Source organism: Trichechus manatus, unplaced genomic scaffold (assembly GCF_000243295.1).
Source record: "Trichechus manatus latirostris isolate Lorelei unplaced genomic scaffold, TriManLat1.0 scaffold00120, whole genome shotgun sequence".
In the NCBI taxonomy this organism is placed as follows: Eukaryota; Metazoa; Chordata; class Mammalia; order Sirenia; family Trichechidae; genus Trichechus; species Trichechus manatus.
This window is the reverse complement of record NW_004444056.1, coordinates 8,531,598-8,556,970: the sequence shown is the minus strand read 5'-3', so window position 1 is coordinate 8,556,970 and position 25,373 is coordinate 8,531,598. Positions and strand designations below refer to the sequence as shown.

The 25,373-nt window shown below is 47.7% G+C and overlaps 1 protein-coding gene and 1 pseudogene across 1 annotated transcript; one reads left to right on the top strand and one right to left on the bottom strand.

Moving 5' to 3' along the window:
• The window catches only part of LOC111822020 (ubiquitin carboxyl-terminal hydrolase 17-like protein 6), an 83,812-nt pseudogene that overhangs the window by 29,634 nt on the left and 28,805 nt on the right, over window positions 1–25,373 (bottom strand).
• Window positions 14,031–25,125, top strand: LOC101361895 (anomalous homeobox protein-like). The gene is made up of 8 exons (XM_004384236.1): window positions 14,031–14,279; window positions 16,447–16,574; window positions 17,653–17,776; window positions 18,177–18,404; window positions 18,963–19,072; window positions 21,693–21,797; window positions 24,623–24,707; window positions 25,039–25,125. The coding sequence occupies exons 1-8, from the start codon at window positions 14,031–14,033 to the stop codon at window positions 25,123–25,125; spliced, it is 1,116 nt and encodes a 371-aa protein (XP_004384293.1).

Here is a 25,373-nt window from a genome sequence, read left to right as displayed (position 1 = left end):
TTTACTTATTCAGGGCTTCTTCCCTTTCCATATAAAGTTAATGATTAGTTTTTCTAGATGCTCCCTATTTTTGAACAATTTCTTGACTCAGTAAACCCTACTAACTCTAATTGACCTGTTGATCAAATTTTTCAACACCTCCAATCCTAAAATTGAGCAATAAAGTTAGCAATCTATACAGTTCCACAGACTAAAATGTACTAGCAAGAACGGTATGAAGATCTACTTCCAAAAATCAGTCACTGACCAACCTTGTGGATCACACAATAGTCTGATCTGCAACTAATCATGGGGATGGCACAGGGCCAGACAGCATTTTTGTTCCATTGTGCACAAGGTCACCATGAGTTGGGGGCTGACTTGATGACAGCTAACAACATAAAGACGTCAGGATCTCCTGAGGGCATCAGCCAGTGCACAGTGAGCAGGACTAGGAGGATTGGAGTCCAGCCCATGGTTCATACACCCCAGGACTCTGCCCCCAGAGCAGGTGCAGCCAGATCTGGGGCATCATCCACTCTTTTCTTATTACATGTCTTATTTCATCTTATCATCTTATCAGTGGTCTTAAGGTGATGCTTATGCAGCTCTCCTCACCAAGGCAATAGCAGCCCTTCCTTGTGCCCCAGCTATGCCTGGGTTTCCACTGAAGACAGAGGCTTCTGGAGGAAGGCTGAGTTATACCTGTGTGAAGGGAGAGGACCTTAGAGAGTGTACAGGTGAGCACTAGAGCAAATACACAGGTCATAGCACCTCTGGGGGATGTCAGGGTACACTCACCCCAAAGGTGCTATTCCTCAAGGTTTGCTCCCTCCATTCTGTGGCCCACCCACCAGACCTCCCTGGCTCCAGTTACATCCCAAATGACCATTTCCACATCCCCCAGATGTCTACATAATCTTTTGATACATCTAGACAAATTATCAATTTTACCAATTTCGTTTTCTTGGTGAAATCGCCTCCCAGGTCTTTCTGACTTGCTTCAATATGGCCTAGGTTTTCTGAGTGCCTACTGTACAATTTTTATCCTGGGATCTTTTTAGATTTTATTTTCTATTTCCTATGCCATCGTTTTTCCTGGTCTGTTTTGTTCGCTTACGTACTGCGGTAGCTTCCAGTGAATGGGTTCATGTTACACAAATTTAGAGACTGTGTGCATTTGAAAGTGTTTTTATTCTACTCCTGATTGCTCTGTTTGTTATATTCTAGTGTCACTAGTAAAAGTCTGATGCCATTCAAACACAGTTTATAAAGAAAATGTTCTACGTTCTACCTTGGTGAGTAGCGTCTTGGGTCTTAAAAGCCTGTGAGCAGCCATCTAAGATACTCCACTGGTCTCACCCCTTCAGGAGCAATGGAGAATGAAGAAAACAAGATACAAGGGAAAGATTAGTCCAAATGACTACTGGACCACAACTACCATGGCCTCCACCAGACTGAGTCCAGTACAACTAGATGGTGCCCGGCTACCACCACTGACCGCTCTGACAGGGATCACAACAGAGGGTCCCAGCCAGAGCTGGAGAAAAATGTAGAACAAAATTCTAACTCACAAAAAAGGCCAGACTTACTGTCCTGACAAGGACTTGAGAAACCCCAAGAGTATGGCCCCCAGAAACCCTTTTAGCTCAGTAATGAAGTCCCTCCCGAAGTTGACCATTCAGCCAAAGATTAGGCAGCCCCATAAAACAAAACGAGACTAATGCGTCACAACAGTCCAGGGACAAGGACTAGAAGGCAAGAGGGGACAAGAAAGCTGGTAATAGGGTACCCAAGGTTGAGAAGGGACAGTGTTGACATGTCATGGGGTTGTTAACCATTGTCATAAAACAATACGTGTGCTGTTTAATGAGAATCTATTTGTTCTGTAAATCTTCATCTGAAGTATAATAAATTAGAGAACTCTGCTTTTAAAAAAGTCTGATGCCATTCTAAAATTTGATCCATTATATGAAACTTTTCTTCTCCTGTAGAAGCTTTTAAGAGATTTTACTTGTCCTCAGAGTTCTGAAACTTTACCATGATGTTCCTTGTGAGTCTGTTTTCATTCATTTATCTAGGTATTCAGTGGAACTTTATTCCTAGGAGGATTGTCAACTGGTCTGTAGTGTTCTCTGCTGTTTCTCTAGAGCTTAGCAAAATGTTTGGCACATAATAGAGATAGGTAGATAATTATGTATAGTCAACTTCGACCCTTAGTGACCGTATGTACAATAGTACAGAACAATAGAAATGCTATCTGGTCCTGCATCATCCTCTTTAAAGTGTTAAAAACCAAAGATATCACTTTAAGGACTAAGGCCCATCTGACCAAAGCAGTGGTGTTTTCAATCACCTCATATGCATGTGAACGCTGGACAATGAATAAGGAAGACTGAAGAATTGATGCCTTTGAATTATGATGTTGGCAAAGAATATTGAATATACCAGGACTGACAGAAAAACTAACAAATCTGTCTTGGAAGAACTACAGCCAGAACTAGAAGGCAGGAGGGGACAAGAAAAGTTGAGAAGGGAGAATGTTGACATGTTGTGGGGTTGTTAACCAATGTCATAAAACAATATGTGTTCTGTTTAATGAGAAGCTAGTTTGTTCTGTTAAACTTCATCTAATGTACAATAAAAAAAAGTACAGCCAGAATGCTCATTAGAAACAAGGACAGTGAGACTTCATCTCACATACTTTGGACATGTTATCAGGAGGGACCAGTCCCTGGAGGACACCATGCAGAGAAAAGTAGATGGTCAGCGGAAAACAGGAAGACCCTCAACAAGATGGATTCACACAGTGGCTGCCAACAATGGGCTCAAGCATAACAATGATTGTGAGAATGGAGCAGGCCCGGGCATTGTTTGGTTCTGTTGTACATAGGCTCACTATGAGTCAGAACAGACTCCAGGGCACATAAGAAAAACAACACAGAGATAATTAGATTTTTTATTCCTATATTTACTACATCGAGCCCTAATGGCACAATGGTACAGAGCTCAGCTGCTAACCAAAATGTCGGCAGTTCAAATCTACCAGCCACTCCTTGGAAACCCTGTGGGACAGCTGTGAGTAGGAATCAACTTGACAGCAATGGGTTTGGATTTTTGTTTATATGTACTACATAATATAGATTTTGCATACTTTGGTATTTTACTTCTGAATGTCACATATGAAACATAAAGTAAATAATGTATACAATAACATTTCCCATGACTACCAGTTTGCTTCTTATCAAATAACGTGGTAGTAGAATAATATGCTTTATTAAAAATACATTTCAATACTACAAATATTTTCTGTTACTATTTTCCAGCCTGTGTAAGTAGGCCTGGAAGCTATCTCTTAATAGAAATCAAATCAATATAGTGCACATTTCACGTGTTTGTGTATCCTGAATCTATTCTACCCTCACTGATTAGAATATCTTGATTTCTTTGAGGTAAATAATCCCCCATAGTGTATGTAGTCATGAAAGGATCATCATAAAAGGTGCCCTGCAATTAGATTAGCACTATCTTGGAGGAATCTGACGATTCAATGCTGCAGTTATTTCTGAAACATTCTCATACTTTGTACTTTTTACTTGAGGAGGGAATCCCATCTCTTACATAAATAAACTGTTACTTCCTTGAAGGGTGAATTTAGTGATTTCTGAATGCCTAACCCTTTCTATGTTAAGTCCATTATACAGAATGCAATCTCAAGATATCTGGAATGAAGAAGGATGATTCACAGAAAGAAATAGAAAGCTTACATAAAGAATTGCAGGGATTTGCTAAAGTATATTCTCAACATATAATGGGAAATGTTGTGGAAATGTATTTTGTCATTGATGTACCAAGGACGATAAAATAAAAATTTAAGAGAAAGTTTATATTTAGTGTACTGCTACCTAGGAGTAGAAGCCAGAAATGTTGGCATAATGTTGATGTTAAAAATCAAATACTGTGGGAAAGAAGAATGCTGGGTTAGGACTCTTGTTTCTGTCTAATCCCCTATCTATGTAACTGTCCCAGAAAAATTTATGCCTGCAAGTGTTTTCTTGGCTTCTCTTTGTAGACAGGGTATGCACAAGCTACCGCTGAAATGCTTTGATCTCACTGCACATGGGACAACTGGTTCTATAGCACCATTTGATTAGCACAGAACTTGACTGACTCTGATTCTCAGATATAATGTTTTACTACATTGATGACATCATGATGAGATGATCTGAAGAGCAGGATATAAAAGTATCCTGAATTCTTCAGTGTAACATGGGTAATGATAGATGGGAAGTAAATTACATGAAAATGTTGAGGGCTAACATCTCAGTGAAACGTCAGATAAGCTAATGATTTTGAGGCCTTTAGACTGTTTCTTCCAGGGTAAGGGATATATTATCCACAGTAACAGATTGAAGAGAGAAAAAATGCAAGAGATTATCTTAATAAATACAAAAACAAAGATGTGGCAAAATTAAACCTCTAGTCATGATGAATACTTTACAAAAGAGAAACAGAAAAGATTTTCTTTAAGAGTAAGTATTAAAAACTTACAACCAGTTTCATGGTTAATGGTGAAACTTTGAACAGTTCCCTTTGACACTGTGAAGCAGACAAGCATGACGGACAACACTTCTTATTTTCATCATTGTATTGGATGGCCTAGCCAGGGCAGTAAGGGAAGAAAATGAAGAGAATTGCATTAAAAGTCCAGTAATTGTCAGCGCTTGCATTTGGCATACGTATACATATAAAAACCAAGCACATCCGCAGTATTGTAGCAGTAATTTTGTAGAAATAATATTGTATAATAAAATGTGTTCAGCAATATTACTGCATATAGAATAAATATTCAAAATTCAGTTTTATTTCAATATTCTAATAATGAACTCTGAAAAATATACCATTTATAAAGTATCAAAAATTACCAGACACTTCAAAATGCATCTTATGAAAGATGTTCACAATCTCTGACAAGAAATCTTAAAATCTCAACAGGAAGTATAAAAGACAAAATAAATGGAGAAATGAGAAGCTCATAAATTAAAAGAGCCATGTAATGTAAATATCTTTCAGAGTTGGTCTATAGATTCATTGTAATACAATGGAAATCCAAAATAAATTTTATTATGCAACCTGAGGAGCTAATTTTAAAATTTTCATGGAAGTCAGAGGGATGAAAGATCAGCGAAGATGATCCCGAATAACAAATAACAAGTAATGATAAATCTATAGAAATCAAGAGCGATTCATGCAAAAGGTAGGTAGACAACTAGAGCGGAATAGAATCCAAAAACAGATGGACATGTACATGGGCAGTGGGTGCTGGGTAACCACATGGAACACCATGAAGCCAGAAACCTGCCTAATATTATACAAACGAATTCATTTCGAGGTGAATTGTAACCTAAATATACAGCTGAAGCAAATGAGTTCTGAAGGTAATACGAGAGGATATCATTGTGACTTCAGGGTAGGAAAAGATTTTGAACACTGAATGGAAAAACTTCAAATATAAAGAAAAAGGTGGATATTTCAGGGGAAATACAAAATTTCATGCCATACTCCTCAAAGGATGTGACCTTGTACGCATTCCTACGATAATTGCTCTTTTCATTACATTGAAACAGTTGACTGATAATTGGTTACGATTACCAGCTATTGCTTGCAGTTGAGGCGTTTTGAGTCACACAGCATTTATTTCATAACCTAAAAATTACTTCCAAGGAACTGAATGGTTTATAATAATGCAAATTCCAAAATTAGGTATTAAAATAAACATTTCAGTATTTTATTGGGGTTATCCAATGTTCTGAGGGGATGAATCCCCCAAAGGCAGGGACTATGCATAATTCATCTCTAAGGTCAGTGCCCAGCATGGGCCTGGAGCGTAAGGGATATTGGGAAAGTCTTGCTGAGTGGCGATAGAACGTAGGTTAATTAGAGACTCCTCTCCCATCCTCCAACTCTCTGCTGCTGGATAACACGAAAACGCAGCAGACACCGAAGCCCTCTGCTTCCGGGAGGTACACCTCGTCCCCGAAAGCCTGAGCTGCAGAGGCACTGACTGGGCCATGTAGAACTAACCACACACCGTAGAGCCAGATGGGAGTGGGTTGACCCTTGAACCCCCCCTCCACCAGCAGAGGGACTCTAGACCAGTGACTGTACCTCTCTGATGGGTATTTGTGTGATTTGGAAACTGGTAAAATACCCATCTAGCAGAGGCACTGTGTTAGGTGACCTGAGTGGTGTCTGGCACACGTTCAATACATAGCACTCCGTTGCTGGGCTTCCCTCCCCCAGCCCGCACCTGATTTAGGACAAGAGGAAAGAGGAACTGTAGTTGCTGAAGAGGGGGTTTTCTGGGTGCAGCCACCTTGGAGCCAGAGGCAAAAGAAAAAAATCAATAATACTGATCCTGCCTATAATCAAAATGTTGACATTTTGTTCATCAGATTCTTAGGAATTAATTTTGATTTTTAAAAATATTGCATTAAATTATTTGTCTTTTTTGTTGTTGTTAGTTTCCATTGAGTTGGTTCCAACTCATAGCAACCATATGTACAACAGAACGAAACAGTACCCAGTCCTACACCAGGCTCACATTCTTGCTACTTTTGAGCCCACTGTTACAGTCACTGTGTCAATCCATCTTCTTGAGGGACTTCCTCATTTTCAATGACCCTCTCTTTACCAAGCATGATGTCCCTCTCCAGGGACTGGTCCCTCCTGATAATGTGTCTCACCATCCTTGCTTCTAAGGAGCATTCTGGCTGTACTTCTGCCAAGACACATTTGTTTGTTCTTCTGGCAGTCCATGGTGTATTCGATATTCTTTGACAACACCATAATCCAAATACATTAATTTCTCTTCAGTCTTTCTTATTCAATGCCCAGCTTTTGCATGCATATGAGGCGATTGAAAATATCATGGCTTGGGTCAGGCATGACTTAGTCCTCAAAGTGACACTATGCTTTTTACCACTTTAAAAAGGTCTTTTACAGCAGATTTGCCATGCAATATAATAAGTCATTGGATTTCTTAACTGCTGCTCCATGGATGTTGATTGTGGGTCCAAGTAAAATGAAATGCTTCAGAACTTCAATATTTTCTCCATTTATCATGATGTTGCTCCTTGGTCCCGTTGTGAGGACTTTTGTTTTCTTTAGGTTGAAGTGTAATCCTACTGAAGGCTGCAGTCTTTGATCTTCATCAGTAAGTGCTTCAAGTTCTCTTCACTTTCAGCAAGCAAGGTTGGGTCATCTGCATATCATAGATTGTTAATGAGTCTTCCTCTAATCCTGATGCCACATTCTTCTTCATATAGTCCAACTTCTTGGATTGTCTGCTCAGTATACAGATTGAATAAGTTTGGTGAAAAGATACAACCCTGATGCACACCTTTCCTGATTTTAAAACATGCAGTATCCCCTTGTTCTGTTTAAATGAGTGCCTCTTGATCTGTGTACAGGATCTATACGAGCACAATTAAGTGTTCTGGAATTCCCATTCTTCATAATGTTATCCATCATTTGTTATGATCCACGAAGTCAAGTGGATTTGCATAGTCAGTAAAACACAGGTAAACATCTTTCTGGTATTTTCTGCTTTCAGGCAAGATCCATTAGGTATCAGCAGTGATAGTCCTCATTCCATGTCCTCTTCTGAATCCTGCTTAAATTTCTGGTAGTTCCCTGTCGATGTCCATCTGCAACCTTTTTTGAATTATCTTAGCAAAATTTTACTAGTATGTGATATTAATGATATTGTTTGATAATTCCCACATTCTGTTGGATCACCTTTCTTTGGAATGGGTACAAATACGGATCTCTTCCAGTTGGTTGGCCAGGTAGCTGGCTTCCAAATTTCTTGGCATAGACAAGTGACTGCTTTCAGTGTCGCATCTGTTTGTTGAAACATCTCAGTTGGTATTGCATCATTTCCTGGAGACTTGTTTTCCACAAATGCATTCAGTGCAGCTTGAACTTCTTCCTTCAATACCATTGGTTCTTGATCATATGCTACCTCCTGAAATGGTTGAACATTGACCAGTTCTTTTTGGTACAGTGACTATTGTATTCCTTCCATCTTCTTTTGATGCTTCTTTCACCCTTCAATATTTTACCCATAGAGCCCTTCAATATTGCTACTCAGGGCTTGCATTTTTCTTCAGTTCTTTCAGCTTAAGAAATGTCAAGCGTGTCCTTCCACTTTGGTTTTCTAATTCCACGTCTTTGAACATTTCTTTATAATGCTTTACTTTGTCTCCTCAAGCCACGCTTTGAAATCGATCAGCTCTTTTACATGATCATTTCTTCCTTTTGCTTTAGATACTCAGCTTTCAAGAACAAGTTTTAGAGTCTCTTATGACATCCATTTTGGTCTTTTCTTTCTTTCCTGCCTTTTTAATAACCTCTTGCTTTCTTCACGTATGACGTCCCTGATGTCATACCACAACTCGTTGGATCTTTGGTCATTAGTGTTCCATGTTTCAAATATATTCTTGAGTTGGTCTCTAAATTCAGGTGAGATATACTCAAGTTTATATTTTAGTTCTCGTGGACTTGTTTTAATTTTCTTCAGCTTTATCTTGAACTTGCATATGAGCAATTGATGGTCTGTTCTGCAGTCAGAGCCTGGCATTGCTCTCACTGATGATGTGGAGCTTCCCCATCCTCTCTTTCCACACTTGTACTCGATTTGATTCCTGTGTATCCCATCTGTATAGTTGCCGTTTATGTTGTTGAGAAAAGGTACTTCCAATAAATAGGTTGTTGGTCTTGAAAAATTCTGTCTTTGGATCACCAACGTCTTTGTCTTTATTATTGGGTTTTTTGGATACTTCAACAACTTCACAGCAGTTTGGGAGAAAAAGTGTTTCAGGAAGTGCTGAGCCCCCCACTTGCTGGGTCATTGAGGTTGGAGCCCAGGGTGGCAGAGGAGGCACTTTCATGGGGGAGGCCTGGACCATGACCCACAGGGATGGGGGCACTGCAGAGCTTTGTCCCACCTGAAGCTCTCCATTTCTAGATGGAGATGGAGATTCCTGTGAGATTTTGCTGCAGCAAAAGAGATGCTCACATGCAGACTGAGAACGTCTAACTTCCCATCTGTTCTCCTCCCTTGTCCCAGTAGCTCCGGCCTCAGTGTATTTGATCTCGATAGTGTCACTTGTCTTAGGCTGGGTTCTCTAGAGAAGTAAAACCAGTAAAGCATATATATATGTATATAGAGAGAGACAGATTTATATCAAGGAAACAGCTCACACAGTTGTAGAGGCTGGAACATCCCAAGTGCATAAGTCAGGAAAGAGGCTTTTCCTAATTCACGTAGCTGCAGGGGCTGGCGATCCCAAGATTGGTAGACCAGAGTGTAGGGCTGTTGTTCACAGACTGTGAAGATCCATGAAACCCAAGATTAGCAGGCAAGACTGCAGAAAATCTGCAAGCTCAAGTCCCAAGACCTGGAGGTCAGATGAACAGGAGACAGCTGCAGGACCCAGAATGAGCAAGAGCCCTGTGATCCCTGCCTGAACATCTGCCCACACTCTATGCAGGCCACACGCCCAAGAAAACTCCCCTTCAACTGATTGGCTCCTCACAGAAGATCGCAACATGGAGGTGATCACGTATCAAATTTCAACAGGGAAGTGATCACATTATACAACTGCCAAAGCACTGAGAATCATGACCCAGCCATATTGACACACAATCTTAACCATCACATCATCTACCTCTGTTGAACTAAACACAGCCTGTCCATGGGTGGGGGTACCATGACCTCCCCTCAGAAGCGCGACCTCTGACTGATCCCATCCTGCCCACTGGGCTGAGGCAGGGTCTGGCTGGATTGTAGCTCCGTGAGGCTCACGCTTGGGGTTCCGGGGAGTGATGGTCTGGTGCTGAGCCCGAACCGTGGGAAAAGCGACACCTAAGTGGGACCCTGCGGGTGACCCTGACCCCAGGCTGACCCTGCATCACCCTGGGAGTGGGCTTATGTTGTCTTTCTACTTCCTAAAAATAGAAAACCAGAAAATCATCACTTTATAATAATTAGAAACTAAGATAAGGAAAAAGAAGAAAATTAAAATGCCCGATAAAAAATAATGAAATTAATTAATTATTTTATCATACTAGGTGCAACCAGGATTGGGGTCAAAAACAATGTGTGGTCAATAATTCTCTCTCTGCGCTCCAAGTGGGCTCAGGTCTTTTAAATTGTCTTGTAACATGACATTTTTTGTTGTACAATGTATTGTGATATAGGTCCCCCAGGTCAGTAAGTATTGTCCTCAATATAATTATTAATAACCTCTCAGTAGCCCATCCTCTGTAAGAACCGTGGTTTATTTAGCAAATTCCTACTAGCGCTACAATTGTTTCCAGATTTTCATTTGAGAAAAAGCTGAAATGTTGCCCTTTCTACCTCTTTTGCATAATCTTATGCATAAGCTATGAAGTCATAGAATTTTTTTCTTTCCAACTAGACCTTGTCCATCATTTAAAAGCCAACTTCAAAGTCTTCTCCATTTCTACTTCTAGAATTTCTTTCTTGCTTACCGTATATGACAACTTAGGGTTTGATTTGTGCCATGCAAGGTAAACCCACCAAGGGGAAGGCTGGCGTGTGCTCACGGGAATGTGTCCTAGGCCAGGATTCGGGCAGTTTAGAGATTACCCCACACTTACTTAACCTGGGTCATCAAGACCCTGGATGCCCACTCCCAGAGTGACGCAGGGTCGGCCTGGGGTCAGGGTCGCCCGCAGGGTCCCTCTTAGGTGTATTTCCTCCCAGGGCTCCGGCTCAGCACCAGACCATCACTCCCCGGACCGCCAAGCGTGACCCCCACGGAGCTACAATCCAGCCAGACCTTGTCTCAGCCCAGCGGGCAGGTGGGGTCAGTCAGAGGTCATGCTTCTGAGGGGAGGTCATGGCGCCCCCACCCCTGGACAGGCTGTGTTTGGTTCTGTACCTTTTCAGGGCGCCCCTTTCAGGGTCTTGAGGATTCGGGAGCCTGGGCCGCGGTCTCAGAGGCCCAAGGGACCCCCGGTGGGGACTCAGCCTGGGCAGAGGGCTCTGCAAACTTTGAAGCACGGTGCCCTACCTACAGGCTGGGTCATGGGGCTGGAGCCCCCAGCGTTCAGACTGGATCGCGTCTGCAGACACTTTGTAGCAAGACGTGGCCGGGCGGGCGCCACTAAGGCGCCTCCTCCGGGGCTGGGGCCGGAGCACATGCACCGCCCTGGGCGGGGCAGAGTGGGGGGCCGCGCCTCGCCAACTTCCAGCGCCGGGTGTAGACACGCTGCGCACCTAAGTGGGGTGACCTGGCTTCCAGGACAGCTTTCTCCTAAAGGTGAGGGATGGCGATGCCTCGGGTGGGGGAACTCCCGCGGACTTGCAACCTGTTTTCAGGGCCCCTTTCCCCCTTTCTTTGCCCATTAAAACAAACAAACGCGTTGCCATGAGTCGATTCCGACTCATAGCAACCCTACAGGACAGAGTAGAGCCCCATAGGGTTTCCAGGGAGCGGCTGGTGGATTCAAACTACCGACCTTTCGGTTAGCAGCCGAGCTCTTAACCACTCTGCCACCAGGGCTCCTCTTTGCCTCTATTCGCCCTCAAATGTGCAGGCCCTGAAAGACTGAGGCCAACTCAATGCCAGGGGACCCCAAAGTGTCCGATATCCAGGGTGCAACTGTGATTTGAACACGGCCAGCACCTTCCACCCACCTGGGAAGGGGTCTCCATCACGTCTGGTCGTCAGGTAGAGGCATCGCATGTGCCTGAGCGGGTCCCCTCTGCTGGAGGGACCTGGGAGCCTGCGGAGCCGCGCGGGCATCCCACACCTTGTGGAAGGCAGCTTCTCCGTCTGTTAACAGTGTGGGGGTCCGGGTTCCGCTACCTGCGAACCTCGCTTCTAGAGTCTGTTCTATAGAAATAAGAGGACATATACGTGGAAAAGCACGACGAAGATGCAGCCTGGCCGTCCCTGACCGACGCTATGGCCCCGGCGTCCCGGGAAGCTGAGCAGGGCAGCCACAGGCCAGGACACGTCTGTGACGTTGGTCAGGTGAAGCACCGGCCTGAGCAATCAGTCTCTGTTTGCTTTGAAAGTGGGTGTATGTACATAGATTTAGATTTGCATACATTTCAAGAATTCAGAAAGTTTGTGAGCCCTACTGGCTGAATTTGGGGTGTGCTGGCAGAGTGTCCGTGATGGCAAGCCCTGGTTGCCCCCCCGGGTAGCACAGAGGGATTTTGGGGTGCAGCAGGGTCGGTGCTTGGGCTCTCGGGCCAGCCTGCTGGGGACACCTTCCAGGGAATATTGTGAGTAACGCCAACACTCTTCAGCCTGATGTCCTCCTGTAAACGGGGGGGTCTCTTAGTGAGCAGAAGGGTGCAGACCTGACGGGACATCTCTGCACACGGTCGATGTGGAGGACAGATTTCATTTCTTGTGAAGCTGGTGGGGTTAGGGCAACTTCCACTTCTTTGTGTTTTTCACTTTTCAGATAAGACTTGTTTTCAAAACGAAATCGTGAAAACCAGATGGAGCTAGTCTTGCTGCTTTAGTTGGTGTCCTGGAGGGTTTTGTCTGAAGGAGACATAAAGAAATGTTCATCTGTCATGCACACACTCATTTAGTTCATTGCAAGGTAGTCAGGGCCAGGCACACAAGTAAGACCTCAAGGCATTCATTCAGCATTGGAGAGCCAGAATCCGCCATGTTAGCTTAAATGTTAAGGTGTCTCCGGGAGGAGACCCGACCACCCTCCAACTCAGAGGAGGTCCCCTGTAGCTAGGGTATGAGGTCGGCTGTGGTGAGCAGTGTCTCAGCTGGCTTTAGTCTTCAGACAGTCAGAGAGACCTTTGCTTCTGTCTTCTCTGAATATGAGCAGAAATCCATGGGTTTATATACTCTGTGTGCTGTCATGTTCAATTATAATCAGTATGTTTTATTGTCAGTTAAGGGCTGTGTAGTCTGACATATTTATATTTTGCTAATTTATAGATATTTGAATTATTGCCAATTAGGGCATGACATATTTACATTCTTATTTACCACACAACGTTTCAAGGCCAAGTTAATTACTTAAAAATTGTGGTGATTGTTTAGTGATATATTTCTGTTTTGTTAATTTATAGAGATTTTATTGATGTTACGTTCCTTTATCACAAAGTACAGGTGCACAGCCCAATTTAGGGATGTTATTTACAACCAGCTTCACATATTTCTATTATCTGTTTTCAATGGTAGAACAGCTTTTTAATGACTTACAATTAATGGCTGAATCACATTATAAAAATATATGTATTTTTATTTCTAAGTTCAGAAATTGTCTAACATCATATTATAAATGACTTATACATAGGTGTGTAACAGCATTACAAAAGCACCGTAAATAGCGTAAAAAGCATTATAGAAGCATAAATAATAGTGACCTACACATAAGTGTTTTAAGAATATTATAGAATCAGGTGTGATTTGAGAACATGCAGAAAGCATCCATAAGAGTTGCCCAGGCCCCAGGCTGCTTCCCTGGGTCAGCCCAGTGCCCCCAGGGTGCAAGAGGCCCTGGTGTCCACGTGGCAAATGCTGGGGAGACCCCGGAGGCCTGGCACAGCCCCATCCCCTACGCTAAGAGCCGGAGTTGAGTGGGACGTGGCTGTCAGCAGAAACTGTAGTAGTAGCGAGGAGGCAGTGAGGAGCCAGGTAAGGGGTGAACAATGGGCTGTGTGGTCTGTGTGCCAGAGGACGTGTCCCCAGGGGATGACCAGTGTCTGAGAAGTGAAGGGCACTGTGTCAGGGACAGCTCTGAGCACAGTGCCTGGCACACACGGAGCTCATGAAGGTCTTTTTTGGGATTGAAAGTAAATTCTAGCAGCGTCTGACACACCCCTGCCTCTCTCAGATTGACTCTCATGTTCCTCCAAGTGTCTGGGCACAAGGTGACAATGAGGCCACCTGGCTGCTGTGAGGACTATGCTGTGAGCACGTGGTCAGCTCTGTCCCCACTGTCCCCTGTGTTGCAGCGTGGGCCGAGGCGGGATGCAGAGCTTCCTGACGCTGCTGAAGGAGAGCGGGGACACCTGCCCACCCCCCGCGGAGCTGGTGGACCTTGCGGGAAGGCTGTGCCGGGACTTCCGGGGTGACCTCGCCCAGGTGGAGCCCTTGGTGGAGGCTGTGCTGGGGAGCCCGCTCCGCCTGCACCTGCTGGACAGAGAGGATGTAGTTGTGGTGTGCGCGCTTGTCCTGGCCCGGCAGGAGCGGCACCAGGCAGCCTGCAGGCTCTTGGAGGTAGGGCGGGCCTGCGGGGGGCACAGAGCAGGGGAGCCCAGAAGTCAGCCAGAGTCCGCAGCCCGCAGGGAAACCTCTTCCCCAGCTCCATTCACTCAGTTCTAGTTAGCCTGGCGATCTGATGTAAAAATGTTCCTTTATCAGATATGTTGTGAGCAGCAGCCCTGTGTCAGGCCCTCAGACAATTAATGAAAAGAGCGAGAGAGTCAAACCCCACCATGTCATGTCTTGACAGTTAACATTCTTGTCAGTGGGACAAACGGGAAATCAGTTCCAGTGCTCTGATCCCTCATCCAAAACTGAAAACCCAGAGTATGTTTGAAGCTCATCTGGTGGCAGATTGAGCCAGAGCTTATGTAGAAGCAAACCCTGACCTGTGTTGGTGCGAAGCTATTTATGGTCTTTCCTTATCCATGAACTGTGACTGTGGTGCGTTCTGCTTTATAAACAGGAGAGTGTCTGATTACAGGATGTGGCCCCAGATCATCCTGCAGCGGTGCATGACACACATCTCCCGTCACGTCCCTAAATTTTCAATTCCAAAATCTGTCTGGCCCAAAGACTTTTGAATAAGGGACTGTGGGCAGTTGAATCTACAGGCCGCTTCTTGGAAACCCTATTGGGGCACTTCCACTGTACCCACAAGGTCACTATTAGTTGGAATCGACGCTACGGCAGTGGATTTGGCTTGGTTTGTTTTTCACCTCATAGTACAGTCCATGCATAACTCATGTGGAGTCTACCTGCAGACCCCCCTCGATTTCATCCTGTTCTTTCTGGGCAGTGTCCTCCTGGCTGCTCCCCCCTACTCTCTCCTGCGCCCTAAACTCTGTTCTTCATGCAGCATCCAGAGGGGTTTTTACAACTACAGATGGGACCGTGACATGCGCCCGCTGCACAGCTCTGGCCCCCACGGCCGCCCTGCCTGCCGTCCATCTTGTCTCCCCGGTTTCCTCTGCAGTGGCTGTGCTGGGTTCCTTTCTGTCCTCGATCTAGATATTTACCATCTCAGGACCTTGGCATGGACTCTTCCTTCTGCTGGGCTCTTTGTGTGCATGGTGCTCTCTGACCCTTCAGGCTTTTGTCAAGTGTCACCACTGCCTAGAGCCTTTCCCTACGACCCCATCAAGGCAGTCCCCATTACTCTCCAGTGTCCCCCTGGCTAGCCGCCACAGCCCCTTCCCGATGTATTTGTGTGTCTGTGGATCACGTTTCCCCCACTGTACTGAAGCCCCATGAGGGAGGGCTGCCCAGTCCTGTCCATCCCAGGGACCACTGGCACACAGCGTAGCACCTGGGTTTGCAGGGGCTCGAGCTTTTCACATCCTTCGGTACAAATGAATGACGTGACAAACATGGGAACACATCCTTAGAGCTGTCACTGGGGAGGCGGTAGAGAGCTCGTGGAGAGGGCTCACACACCTAGTCAGGGTCCGGGACCTCTGGGAGCTGGGCCCTGAGGGATGAGTCTGAGCTGGCTGTGGTGTCCATGACGGTTCCCTGGTGCTCCAGCACGAGGCCAGTGACTGCATCCTGGTGGGAGAGGACACGGCAGACTGGCCTGCAAACTCATGTGCTGCAGACGGCTGTGTGGGGCCTTCAGCATGAGGCCTGCCAGGATTCCAGGACTTTTCCGATGTGGGGAAAGAAGAACATTGGTTACATCGAGGCCCTGAGAACATCGGTCAGTATATTGAGTCAGAGAGTGGCCTCGTGTGGATTACTCGAGTTACATGAATGGCAACAGCCTCGCAGGAGAGGCAGTGACGTGGGCCCATGATCGGGAAGGTCCAGGTCAGCGCAGCAGGTCCTCCTGGTGTCGATTGGGTCAGTGCGTGGCTGCCGACACAGATGGGCCCCTCGTCCCACAGCAACGTGGCTGTGCTCACTTCCTGTGCACCCTGGGAGGGCTGCAGGGTCTCGGGTGAGAGGGCTGGCACCCTGAGTGACTGGCCACCCAGGGTCACACCACGGGGCTGGCAGGGATTTCCAGCCTGGCCATCTGACTCCAGGGTGCCCTGGTGAACAGTGAGAGTGGGACAGGAACCCAGGCCCCTGCTCTTCCACAGATGCCTCGGCCTGTGCAGGGCTCGGGCTGGTCCGGGAGGGCGGCCCCAGGTGCCCCCAGACCCAGGCAGCCACGGCTCAGGCAGGCTCTCCTCGGCAGGGTTGTCGGGTGCCAGGGGGGAGCTTGGAGCTGGTGAAGCTCTGGAACGACATCCACTACCGTCTGGCCATGAGGAGGCTGGACGTGGCCACGCTGACCCCTGTGCAGAAGTTCTGCTGCAGGAAGAGGTATGTTTATTCACACAGGCCCTGTGGGGTGCCCCAGGGATCGAGGTGGGGTCCAGACAACACAGAAGAGGGGAAATAGGGTGGCACCAGTCAGATGGAGCACAGAGGTGACCGTGGGCTGGTGTGACTAAGCTATTCACGCACCGCTGGGATGGGCTGGGAGGGGTCGGGCTTACCCCGAGTGGTGACCAGGGCTGGCCACGTTGGGGATGTGATCCCTGTGCCTGCAGGGTGGGAGGGAGCACTCTCCAGGACCCAGATGGAGGCTGGCTGCAGGGAGGTGAGGCTGAGCACCCTGACCTCACCCACCTCTTCTGACCTCTTCCCAGGCCTCACCAGATGAGGGCCATGGGAGGGCCGCTCTAGGCCAGGCGGTCAGCGCAGGCTGTGAGCCCTGGAGGGAGGCCTCAGCTGGACAGGAGCTGCCCGGGCAGAGGGAGGGAGATGCAGAGTGTTCATCTTCTAATGGGGATGCTTCAGTAGAAGAAAAATTCATGGTGGAAGAGGGAATAAAGGCAGATCATCCTCCAGTTGGGCCTGGCTGGGAACCAGCATTCCAAATGGAGCCTAGACTGAGCACCCAGCACACCAGAGTCTCAGTGACAGTCTTTGGTGACAGGCCCAGGAGTCCCGGAAGGGCCAGGAGGCCATATGGGAGGGCCTCAGGGACACACCTGGAGCCTGGGTGCTGTTGAGGTATCCCGGGGCCACGCTGTGGCAGAGGGGCAGTCGGAGAGCACCAGGCAGGAGTGCTGGGACTCGCCACCAGCCTGGGGACACACCTGGAGCGTGGGTGCTGTCCGGGGGGCCACGCTGTGGGAGAGGGGTGGTCAGATAGCCTCTGGCTCTTCCCTGCTCCTGCCCATGGGGCTGGGGAACCTCTGAGCTCCCCGCAGTCGGGAGCGCCTTCTGTGTCTTCATTACTGTGGGGAGAGAAGAGCTTGTCTTCTTCCCCAAACTGAGGACAGAGAGGCTCCACCAGGCAGACACCTGGGGAGTCACTTCCTCGGAGGACAGGGCCCTGGTTAGAGGCAAATTTGAGGGTCTTGTTCTGACATCTTCTCCTGTCCTCGTCCAGGAACCCACCGCCCCCCTCCCTCTGTCCTGAGGGCCTGAGGAGCCGGAACTTCCCCAGGGAGGTTCGACAGAAGCTGCAGGACTTCGCCTCAGGCGTGAGCACCAACCCCGACAAGGCCCAGCGGGTAAGAGGAAGCCGGCCCCACCTGCAGCCCCTCAGACATCCTGAGTGGCCCCCACCTGCCAGGGTGAGGGTGGACTGGGCTCCCCTTGAGCTTGCCTGTGACGGAGGGTCTTGCTGGCGCACAAGGCAGGCCCTGCAGTGTGGGGCTGGCTTCTCAAAGGGGCCCCACCCTCACCATGTGGCTACCATGGGAGGACATAATCTGTTCTCCCTCAGGGGCTGCATCCCCCAGCCACTGGCCAGAGCAAGCGCTCAGGAGATACTCCTCAGCCGGGACCCATACCTGGGTCCTGGAGGGATCGGGGCCAACTCAGGGCCGTTTCTCAGTGGAGACGATGGTTAGGGCCACCTCTGTGCCCCTTGGCGTGAAAGCAGGCCCGGGGTTCTGTTGTCTCCTGCAGGAGACCCTGTCATCAGAGACGAGCCTGTCGGAGGAGCAGGTCTACAACTGGTTTGCCAACTATCGTCGGAAACAAAGAGCCCTTCTCCAGAGCGTAGAGTCGTCCCAGGGGACCTCAGCAGAGGGCCCTGGTGTCTGGGGGAGGGGTCCAGAGCCCTCTCATCCCTCAGGGGACCCCCATGCTGACCCTCAGTGTGTGGACAGGTCTCAGTGGTCAGGTGAGTGGCCCGTGGGCCCAGCCTCCTGTGGTTTGGGGCGATGCTGGTCCCCTACTTGACCCCTGCTCCCCGCTGTGTCCAGGGTCACTCTGGTCAGGCAGGGCAGCCCCTCAGGAGGGATGGGGTTCACCTATGGTGAGAGCTAACAGTCAGGCTGTAGGTGGGACAGTTTTCGTCAGGGAGTGAGGTTGCTGAGGCTGATGCTGGACACAGGCTGGGCTCGGGTTCGTCTATGGGGCTGGGCCTCACCACGGGGTTGTAGCCACCATTGTGCACTGAGAGCTTACTGTGTGCCAGGGGAGGAGTTGGCTGGTGACATATCATGTGGCTGGAGGGAGGGGGTTGGTGAATAAATCCAGGGAGGCAACAAAGCACCAGGGTTTGGGCTGTCCTGTGTTCTGTGGAATGCTGGTTCAGACCAAAGAAGGACCGAGAGACAAAGGACATTGGGGTTGACTCTTACCTTCTGGGAAGCACAGCTAGAGCCTGAGGGAAGGAGCCCATGGACTCAGGCAGGGCTCCACCAAGCCTCCCCATCTGACTGTGCTCTGCTCTCATCAGGACATGAGGAAAAGGGGCCTCCACGGTCCCCAGAGGCCACTCAAGGACAATGGGCACCACTTGCCCCTGCCCTGGACCTTCCTGGAGACGAGATGCTCTCAAGGCCACTGGTTCCCAGGTACTGAGACCCCACGGCTACCCGACCAGCTCGCCTGTCCGGCCTCCTCCTCTTCCCCAGGGGTAGGAGACATGGCCGCCTGACACTGGGGCCCAGGGCAGTGACAGCTGAGAGCAGAGATAGCCGTGGTCCTAGGGGTCAAGGGGAGGCACAAGCAAGGGATCACATCAGGGATAGCTGGAGCAGCATCCCCGACTCTCAGCGTGCTCCCTGGAGCCGGCACAGACAGTGGGGGAAACAGCCTCAGAGAGAAGGAACAACCTTGCCCGCCTGCCTCTGAAATACAACCCCATGGTCACTGTGCTCTGTTCTAGTATTTTGTCTTTTTAAAAAATGTCATTGAGAAAAAAATACTAACCTCCAACATTTTGTGGGTCCCTCCTACGTGCTGTTCTAAGCTGTTTCCTTGAGCCCTGAGATGGTCCTGTGACAAGGCAGTCCTGGGGTGAGAAGAAGGAAGGGGCTGCGCTCTCAGGGCTGAACCCCACAGGGCTGGGCCAGGCCTGAGTCCCAGCCTAACCAGGATGCCACGTGCACCTCTGTTCCTCCTTTTCTGCTGAACATTTTGACACCTACTGCCTGGTTGGCACCCAGGCCAGCACCAGCCAGGTGTGTGACCTTGGGCAGGTTCTCATGGCCTTTCAGTGCTCAGTTTTCTCACCTGTTCAATGGGGATGATGAGAAGACCTGCCGTGTGGAGTTGTTGCAAAGAATATGTGGATTTAACAACAGGCCCTGTGTTGTGTCTGAGACACTGCGAGCATTCAAGGAACATGAATTCTTTAAGTTATTATTATTCATCACTGCATGATATTCCCTTAAGATCAGCCATCTTTTATTTACTGGGCTATTAGACACTTGCTCATCAGGTTCCATTTTCAATACTGTGGAACAACGTTTCATTGCAGGTCGTGGTCAATAAAACTGCTAGTATATTGAAGATTTCCAGAGATAGCATTTATTAAGTGCCTCCCTGGGCTGGCATGTCAGAGCCTAGCCTCTGGTCCTTGCATCCACCATGTGTCACGAGGAGAACATGGACCACAGTGTGATTTGTGATGTGCTGGGGCCCCATGGCCATCGGTGCCTGGGGTGAGATGTGACCCAGATTCGCAGACTTGCTGGAGTCTCTTCCCAGCCTCTGGCCGAGGGAGACTCTGCCCACTGAGGGACAGTGTTTGCTGTGTCCACAGGTCCCTACAGGGTGGTGAGATGCACCAGGAGGGGCCTGGCCAAGACCCTGCCACCTTCACCCCCGTCTGCCCTGGCCCTGGCCTCTGCCCTCTGGCTGCTGGCAGCAACGTGGTGGACCTGTCCCTGGCTGCCCCAGGGTCGTGGCTGATGTCACTTGCACTGGCGTCCTCCAGGGAAGCCTCTTTCCAGCCTGGGCAGCTGGTCCACAGCCAGGATCTGGGCTTCAGGATGCCCTGGTCAGACGCTGCCATGACAGGTGAGTCTGCTCAGGATAGAGCCAGTGGTTTCTGCACCTGACGCTGGCCCTGACCTAACCTTGTTTGAGGTACAGCAGTGTGGTAAGGGAGCCCTGGTGGTACAGTGGTTAAGCATTCAGCTGCTAACCAAAAGGTCAGGAGTTTGAATCCACCAACTCCTCCTTGGAATCCCTGTGGGACAGTTATATTCTGTCCTACGGAGTCGCTGTGAATTGGAGTCAACTTGACTGCAACAAGTTTGTTTTGTTTTGGGATTGTCAAGTTAGCACTTAAACCTTACTTCCTCTACCCGAGAACGTCTTCAGGGTTCTCCAGGGAAGAGAAAATAAGAGGAAAGCAAAGATACCCTCATATACCAAATAGTTATGAAGGTCCCATCTGTCCAAGAAGGTCCTGGACAGGGGGCCCCCAGGGTTCAGGAGGTCACTCTGGTGGTGAACATGGACAGAGTTCAGCCGACCTGTTGTTCTGTGACTGAGATCAGGAGCACCTTCTACTAGTTTTACAACCTAGCAGACTCAGGGAGGAAATGGACATAGATTCTCACCTTCTCTCCTAAGCTTCTGTTGACCCAGCTCTGGTCAAATCCATGGTAGCTTGTCTGTAGGGGTGAAAGATATTTTGAGATATCCTCTGCAATGTTTTAAGTAGAGAAAAAGTCAAAAGGGCAAGATAAGGTGGTGACACCTTACATGTAAGGGAAATCTTAGTAAAACCCAAGGTAAAAGGTCAGCGAAAAGGGAAAAGGGCTGGGACTCAGCCTTTTGATGCACCAACTAGGAAAGAAAACGATGATTGTATGGACTGCACATTCCTCACAGAGTAGCAGGAAGGAGATTGTGGCAGAGTCCCATGTGTGATCACTGGGACTGGGGTCTGGTAGGAGGTCATACCTGTGACAAAGCAGAATGTGAAGTCTGCAACATTCACCCTTGTTTTGGTCTGCTGAAGCAAAGAATGACAGAGTTGGGAAAGGCCGTGGAGATCACTGGTTGTGTCCATTTCTTTCTCAGAGAGAGACACTGAGGCCCAAGCAGACAAAGAGCCTGGCTCATGCAGCTTGTGACCGGCAGGGCACATGTTGCCTCCTGTCTAACATGGGCCCTGCTCCTTCCTCCTGGAAGTGAGTTGTGGAATTTCTTTCCTACAGGGTTCACTGACATGCCCAGCGGGACCCCCCAGAGCAAGTATCTGGAGGAAGGTCCAGGTACGAGCAGTGGACACATGGAGCTACAGCCCCCCCTGCTGTCTGCGGAATTCATCTTTCCCCAAAGGTAGGCCCTGCAGAGCCCCAAGGCTTGGGCGACGCTTTCCATGGGCCACAAAGTAGTGGAATGAGGGTCCCACAAGACTAGTGCCTGACTTGTTGAATCACCCACCTCAGACTGTGAAGATTAGATCTTTCTTTAGGGTTTTCTAAAAATGAGAGCAATCCTCCCAGGCTGCTTCCACCAAAAGAGGGTGGTTTTCCCTCAAAGAGAAGAACGCTCAGAAACGTCAGAGCGGACCTGGGCACCGTCCTCTGGCCAGTGTTTCTGATGTTCCTTGACTGGGCAAAGCTCAGGGCTCACTTCTTCGCCAAGGTCACCCTAGGTCCCAGCAGCCTTCCCGGTACTTTCTTTTCCCCAGACGAAGGTCTATTGTGGTTTCTGAATAGCGGCAAGATCCTGATTCTATATTCCAAACTGTAGTTTTAAAGGGGCTTGGAAGGGCCTGGAACAGCCTGGGAGAGAATTTGCTGTCGATGCAGTGAATGCTGTAGACTGTTGGAAATGGAGGGAAAGTAACCGAGACTCAAGGGGTAGGAATATATCCAGGAGTGGAATTTCTGGGTCATATGGTAGTTCCGTGTTCAACTTTTTGAGGAGCAGCCACCTGTTTTCTATAGCCGCTATACCATTTTGCATACCCACCAGCAGTGGAGAAGGGTTCCAGTTTTTCCACATACTTGTCAACACTTGTTTTCTGGGGTTTTGTTTGTTTGTTTCTTTTTTATTTTTTCAATCTTAGCCAGCCTAGTGGTGTGGGAAGTGGTTTTGATTTGCATCCCCCTAATAGCCTTGGTTGAGCAGTGGTTGAAGAGTTCAGCTGCTAACCAAAAGGACGGCAGTTTGAATCCACCATGCATTCCTTGGAAACCCTATGGGGCAGTTCTACTCTGTCCTATACTGCTGCTTTGAGCTGGAATCGACTCAACAGCAATGGGTTTGGTTTTTTTCATTTAATCGCTAATAGAGTCCCTGAGTGTCACAAATGATTAAGTGCTCAAGTACTAACTGAAAGGTTAGCAATTCAAACCCACCCAGAGACATCTTGGAAAAAAGGCCTAGCGATTTGTTTCTGAAAGGTCACAGCCTCGAAAACCCTATGGAGCACAGTCTACTCTGTAACTCGTGGGTCATCTTGAGTTGAAATTGAATCAGTGGCAACGGGTAATGGCTAATGATGTTGAGCATCTTTCATGTGCTTGTTGGCCATTTGTATTTCTTCTTTGGTGAAATCCTTTGCCCTTTATCTACTCAAATTCTTTATCCATTCTTTGACTGGGTGGTTTGTCTTTTTGTTGTTAAGTTGTAGGAGTTCTTTATACAGTATGTTCAGGATATTAAACCCTCATTCAATATGTGGTTCCTGAAAATTTTCCCCAGTTTATAGGTTGTCTCTTCACTTTCTTGTTAAAGTCCTTTGTTGAACAAAAGTTTTGGATTTGGATGGAGTCCAAGTTATTTATTTTGCTTCATGTCTAATGTTTTTGGTGTCATGTTTAAGAATCCAGTGTTAAAAAATAGGTCCTGAAGCAATACCCCTATGTATTCTGGGAGTTTTATGGTTTGTGGTCCTTGATCTTTTTAGAGTTAATTTTCATGTATGCTGTGAGATATGAGTCCAGCTTTATTCTTTTGTATGTGGAAATCCAGTTGTCCCAGCACCATTTATTAAAGAAACTATTCTTTCCCCACGGCATGGATTTAGCACCCTTGTCAAAAATCAGTTGACCATACATGTATGGGTTTATTTCTGGACTCTCAATTCTATTCCATTGGTGTGTGTGTCTATTATTATAGCAGTAGCAGACTATTTTGATTCCTAGGGCTTTAATAGTATGTTTTGGAATCAGGAAGTGTGAGTCTTCCTGCTTCATCCTTCTTCTTTGAGACTGCTTTGGTTGTTCAGGGCCCCGGCAATTCCATGTAAATCTGAGGACTTTTTGTTTTTCATTTCTGCAAAGAAAGCTTATGTAATTTACACCATGATTACATTGAATCTGTAGATTGCTTTGGGTAATGTTGACATCTTAACAATATTAATTAAGTTTTCCAGTCCATGAATTTCCGTTTACTTCCAAAAACCAAAACCAAACCTGCTGCCTTCTAATCGATTCTGACTCATAGCTACCCTGTAGGACAGAGTAGAACTTCCCCATGGGGTTTCCAAGGAATAGCTGGTGGATTCGAACTGCTTTTAATCTCTTTCCAGCAGTGTTTTACAATTTTGATTATAAAAGTCTTTTACATCCCCGGTTACATTTATTTCTAGTATTTTGTTCTTTCAGATGCTGTCGTAAATGGGATTGTCTTAATTTCCTTTTCAGAATGTTCATTGTTGGTGTATTGAAACCCAACTGATTATTATGTATGTTTAGCTTTAAAAGAAACCGCCAACTGTTGTTCAGAGTGGTTACCATTGTTCCGTTGCCTGTTTTCCCTCATCCTCACCCTGATCTGGTTGTGACTTTGGCTTCTCGTCTTCTTTCACATCCCAGGCCTACTCCTTCCTCAGGATCGCCCCTGCCCTGACATTTCTGCTCAAAGGAGGCCTGTGCTGAAATCCTGTCTAAAATTGTCTGTGGGAGCCCACTCTGCTCTATGTTATACCACTTGTCCCCTCCTAACATCTTCCATACCATTGTCTGCCTCTCTCCACCAAAAAGGAGTGACTGAGCACAGGAAGTTTTGTTCTTGATGAATGTCAAATGACTAGAATGGTTCCTGATATGTAGAAAGCGCTCAGTGTGTTGCCAAATGAGCAGCTATTATTCCTTAGCATTCCCGGGCACTTGAGACAGAGCCTGTCCTGACACCTAGTCCCCCTTTTCCAGCCCCCAAGAGCCAGAGCAAGCCATGTCCTCCTTCCCCCATCCTGTGTCCGCCGTGGAGCTGAGCCAGCCCCAGCCCTCCAGCCAGGTGAGGCCTTCCTACAGGCACCTTTGTTCGCCTGCTGTCTCCTGTATCCCCAGTGCATGGCACAGAGGACAGGCTCAGCTAATGCCTTTGGAGTGAATCAGCCAGGCAAAGATGAGAGAGGTGGAAGAGCGGGCTTGTGGTTGGAAGTTGGCAAAATGGGAGCTGTGAGGGGAGGTGGATATGGAGTGCCATGTGGAGATGTTTACTACTCCTGAGCCTGGGGCCCCGGAAGGGAGTGGTGTCCATGCAGGGTCAGAAAATTCTCAGGGTGGGAAAGGCAGAGCCCTGAAGCCTGATGACGGAGTGTTTAATGTTGTGTTTCATTTTCCAGGGGCAGTTGCCTGATGGTCAGGCCACCAGTGATACCGTCTGGGGAGCACAGATGCTGTTTGAGTTTTCAGGGGGAAGCTTGGGCTGAGGTGCTTCTTGGGAGATCGCCAGCACCCCAGGAGGAGTAGACATGGATTGTCTGGCTGTTCATGACTACAAGTTGTAGAGCTTTATCCCCTAATACAAGAAGGAATTCCCAGAGTTCCTTGGTGGCAAGTGGGGGTGGGGGCTCTCCCTTGAGAAACATTGAGGACTTCTTGCCCGCGGCTAATGTTTAAATAGTTTGATATTGGAGGCAGTATTTGAAAATGTTCATGAGATAAGAAGTCAAAGGAG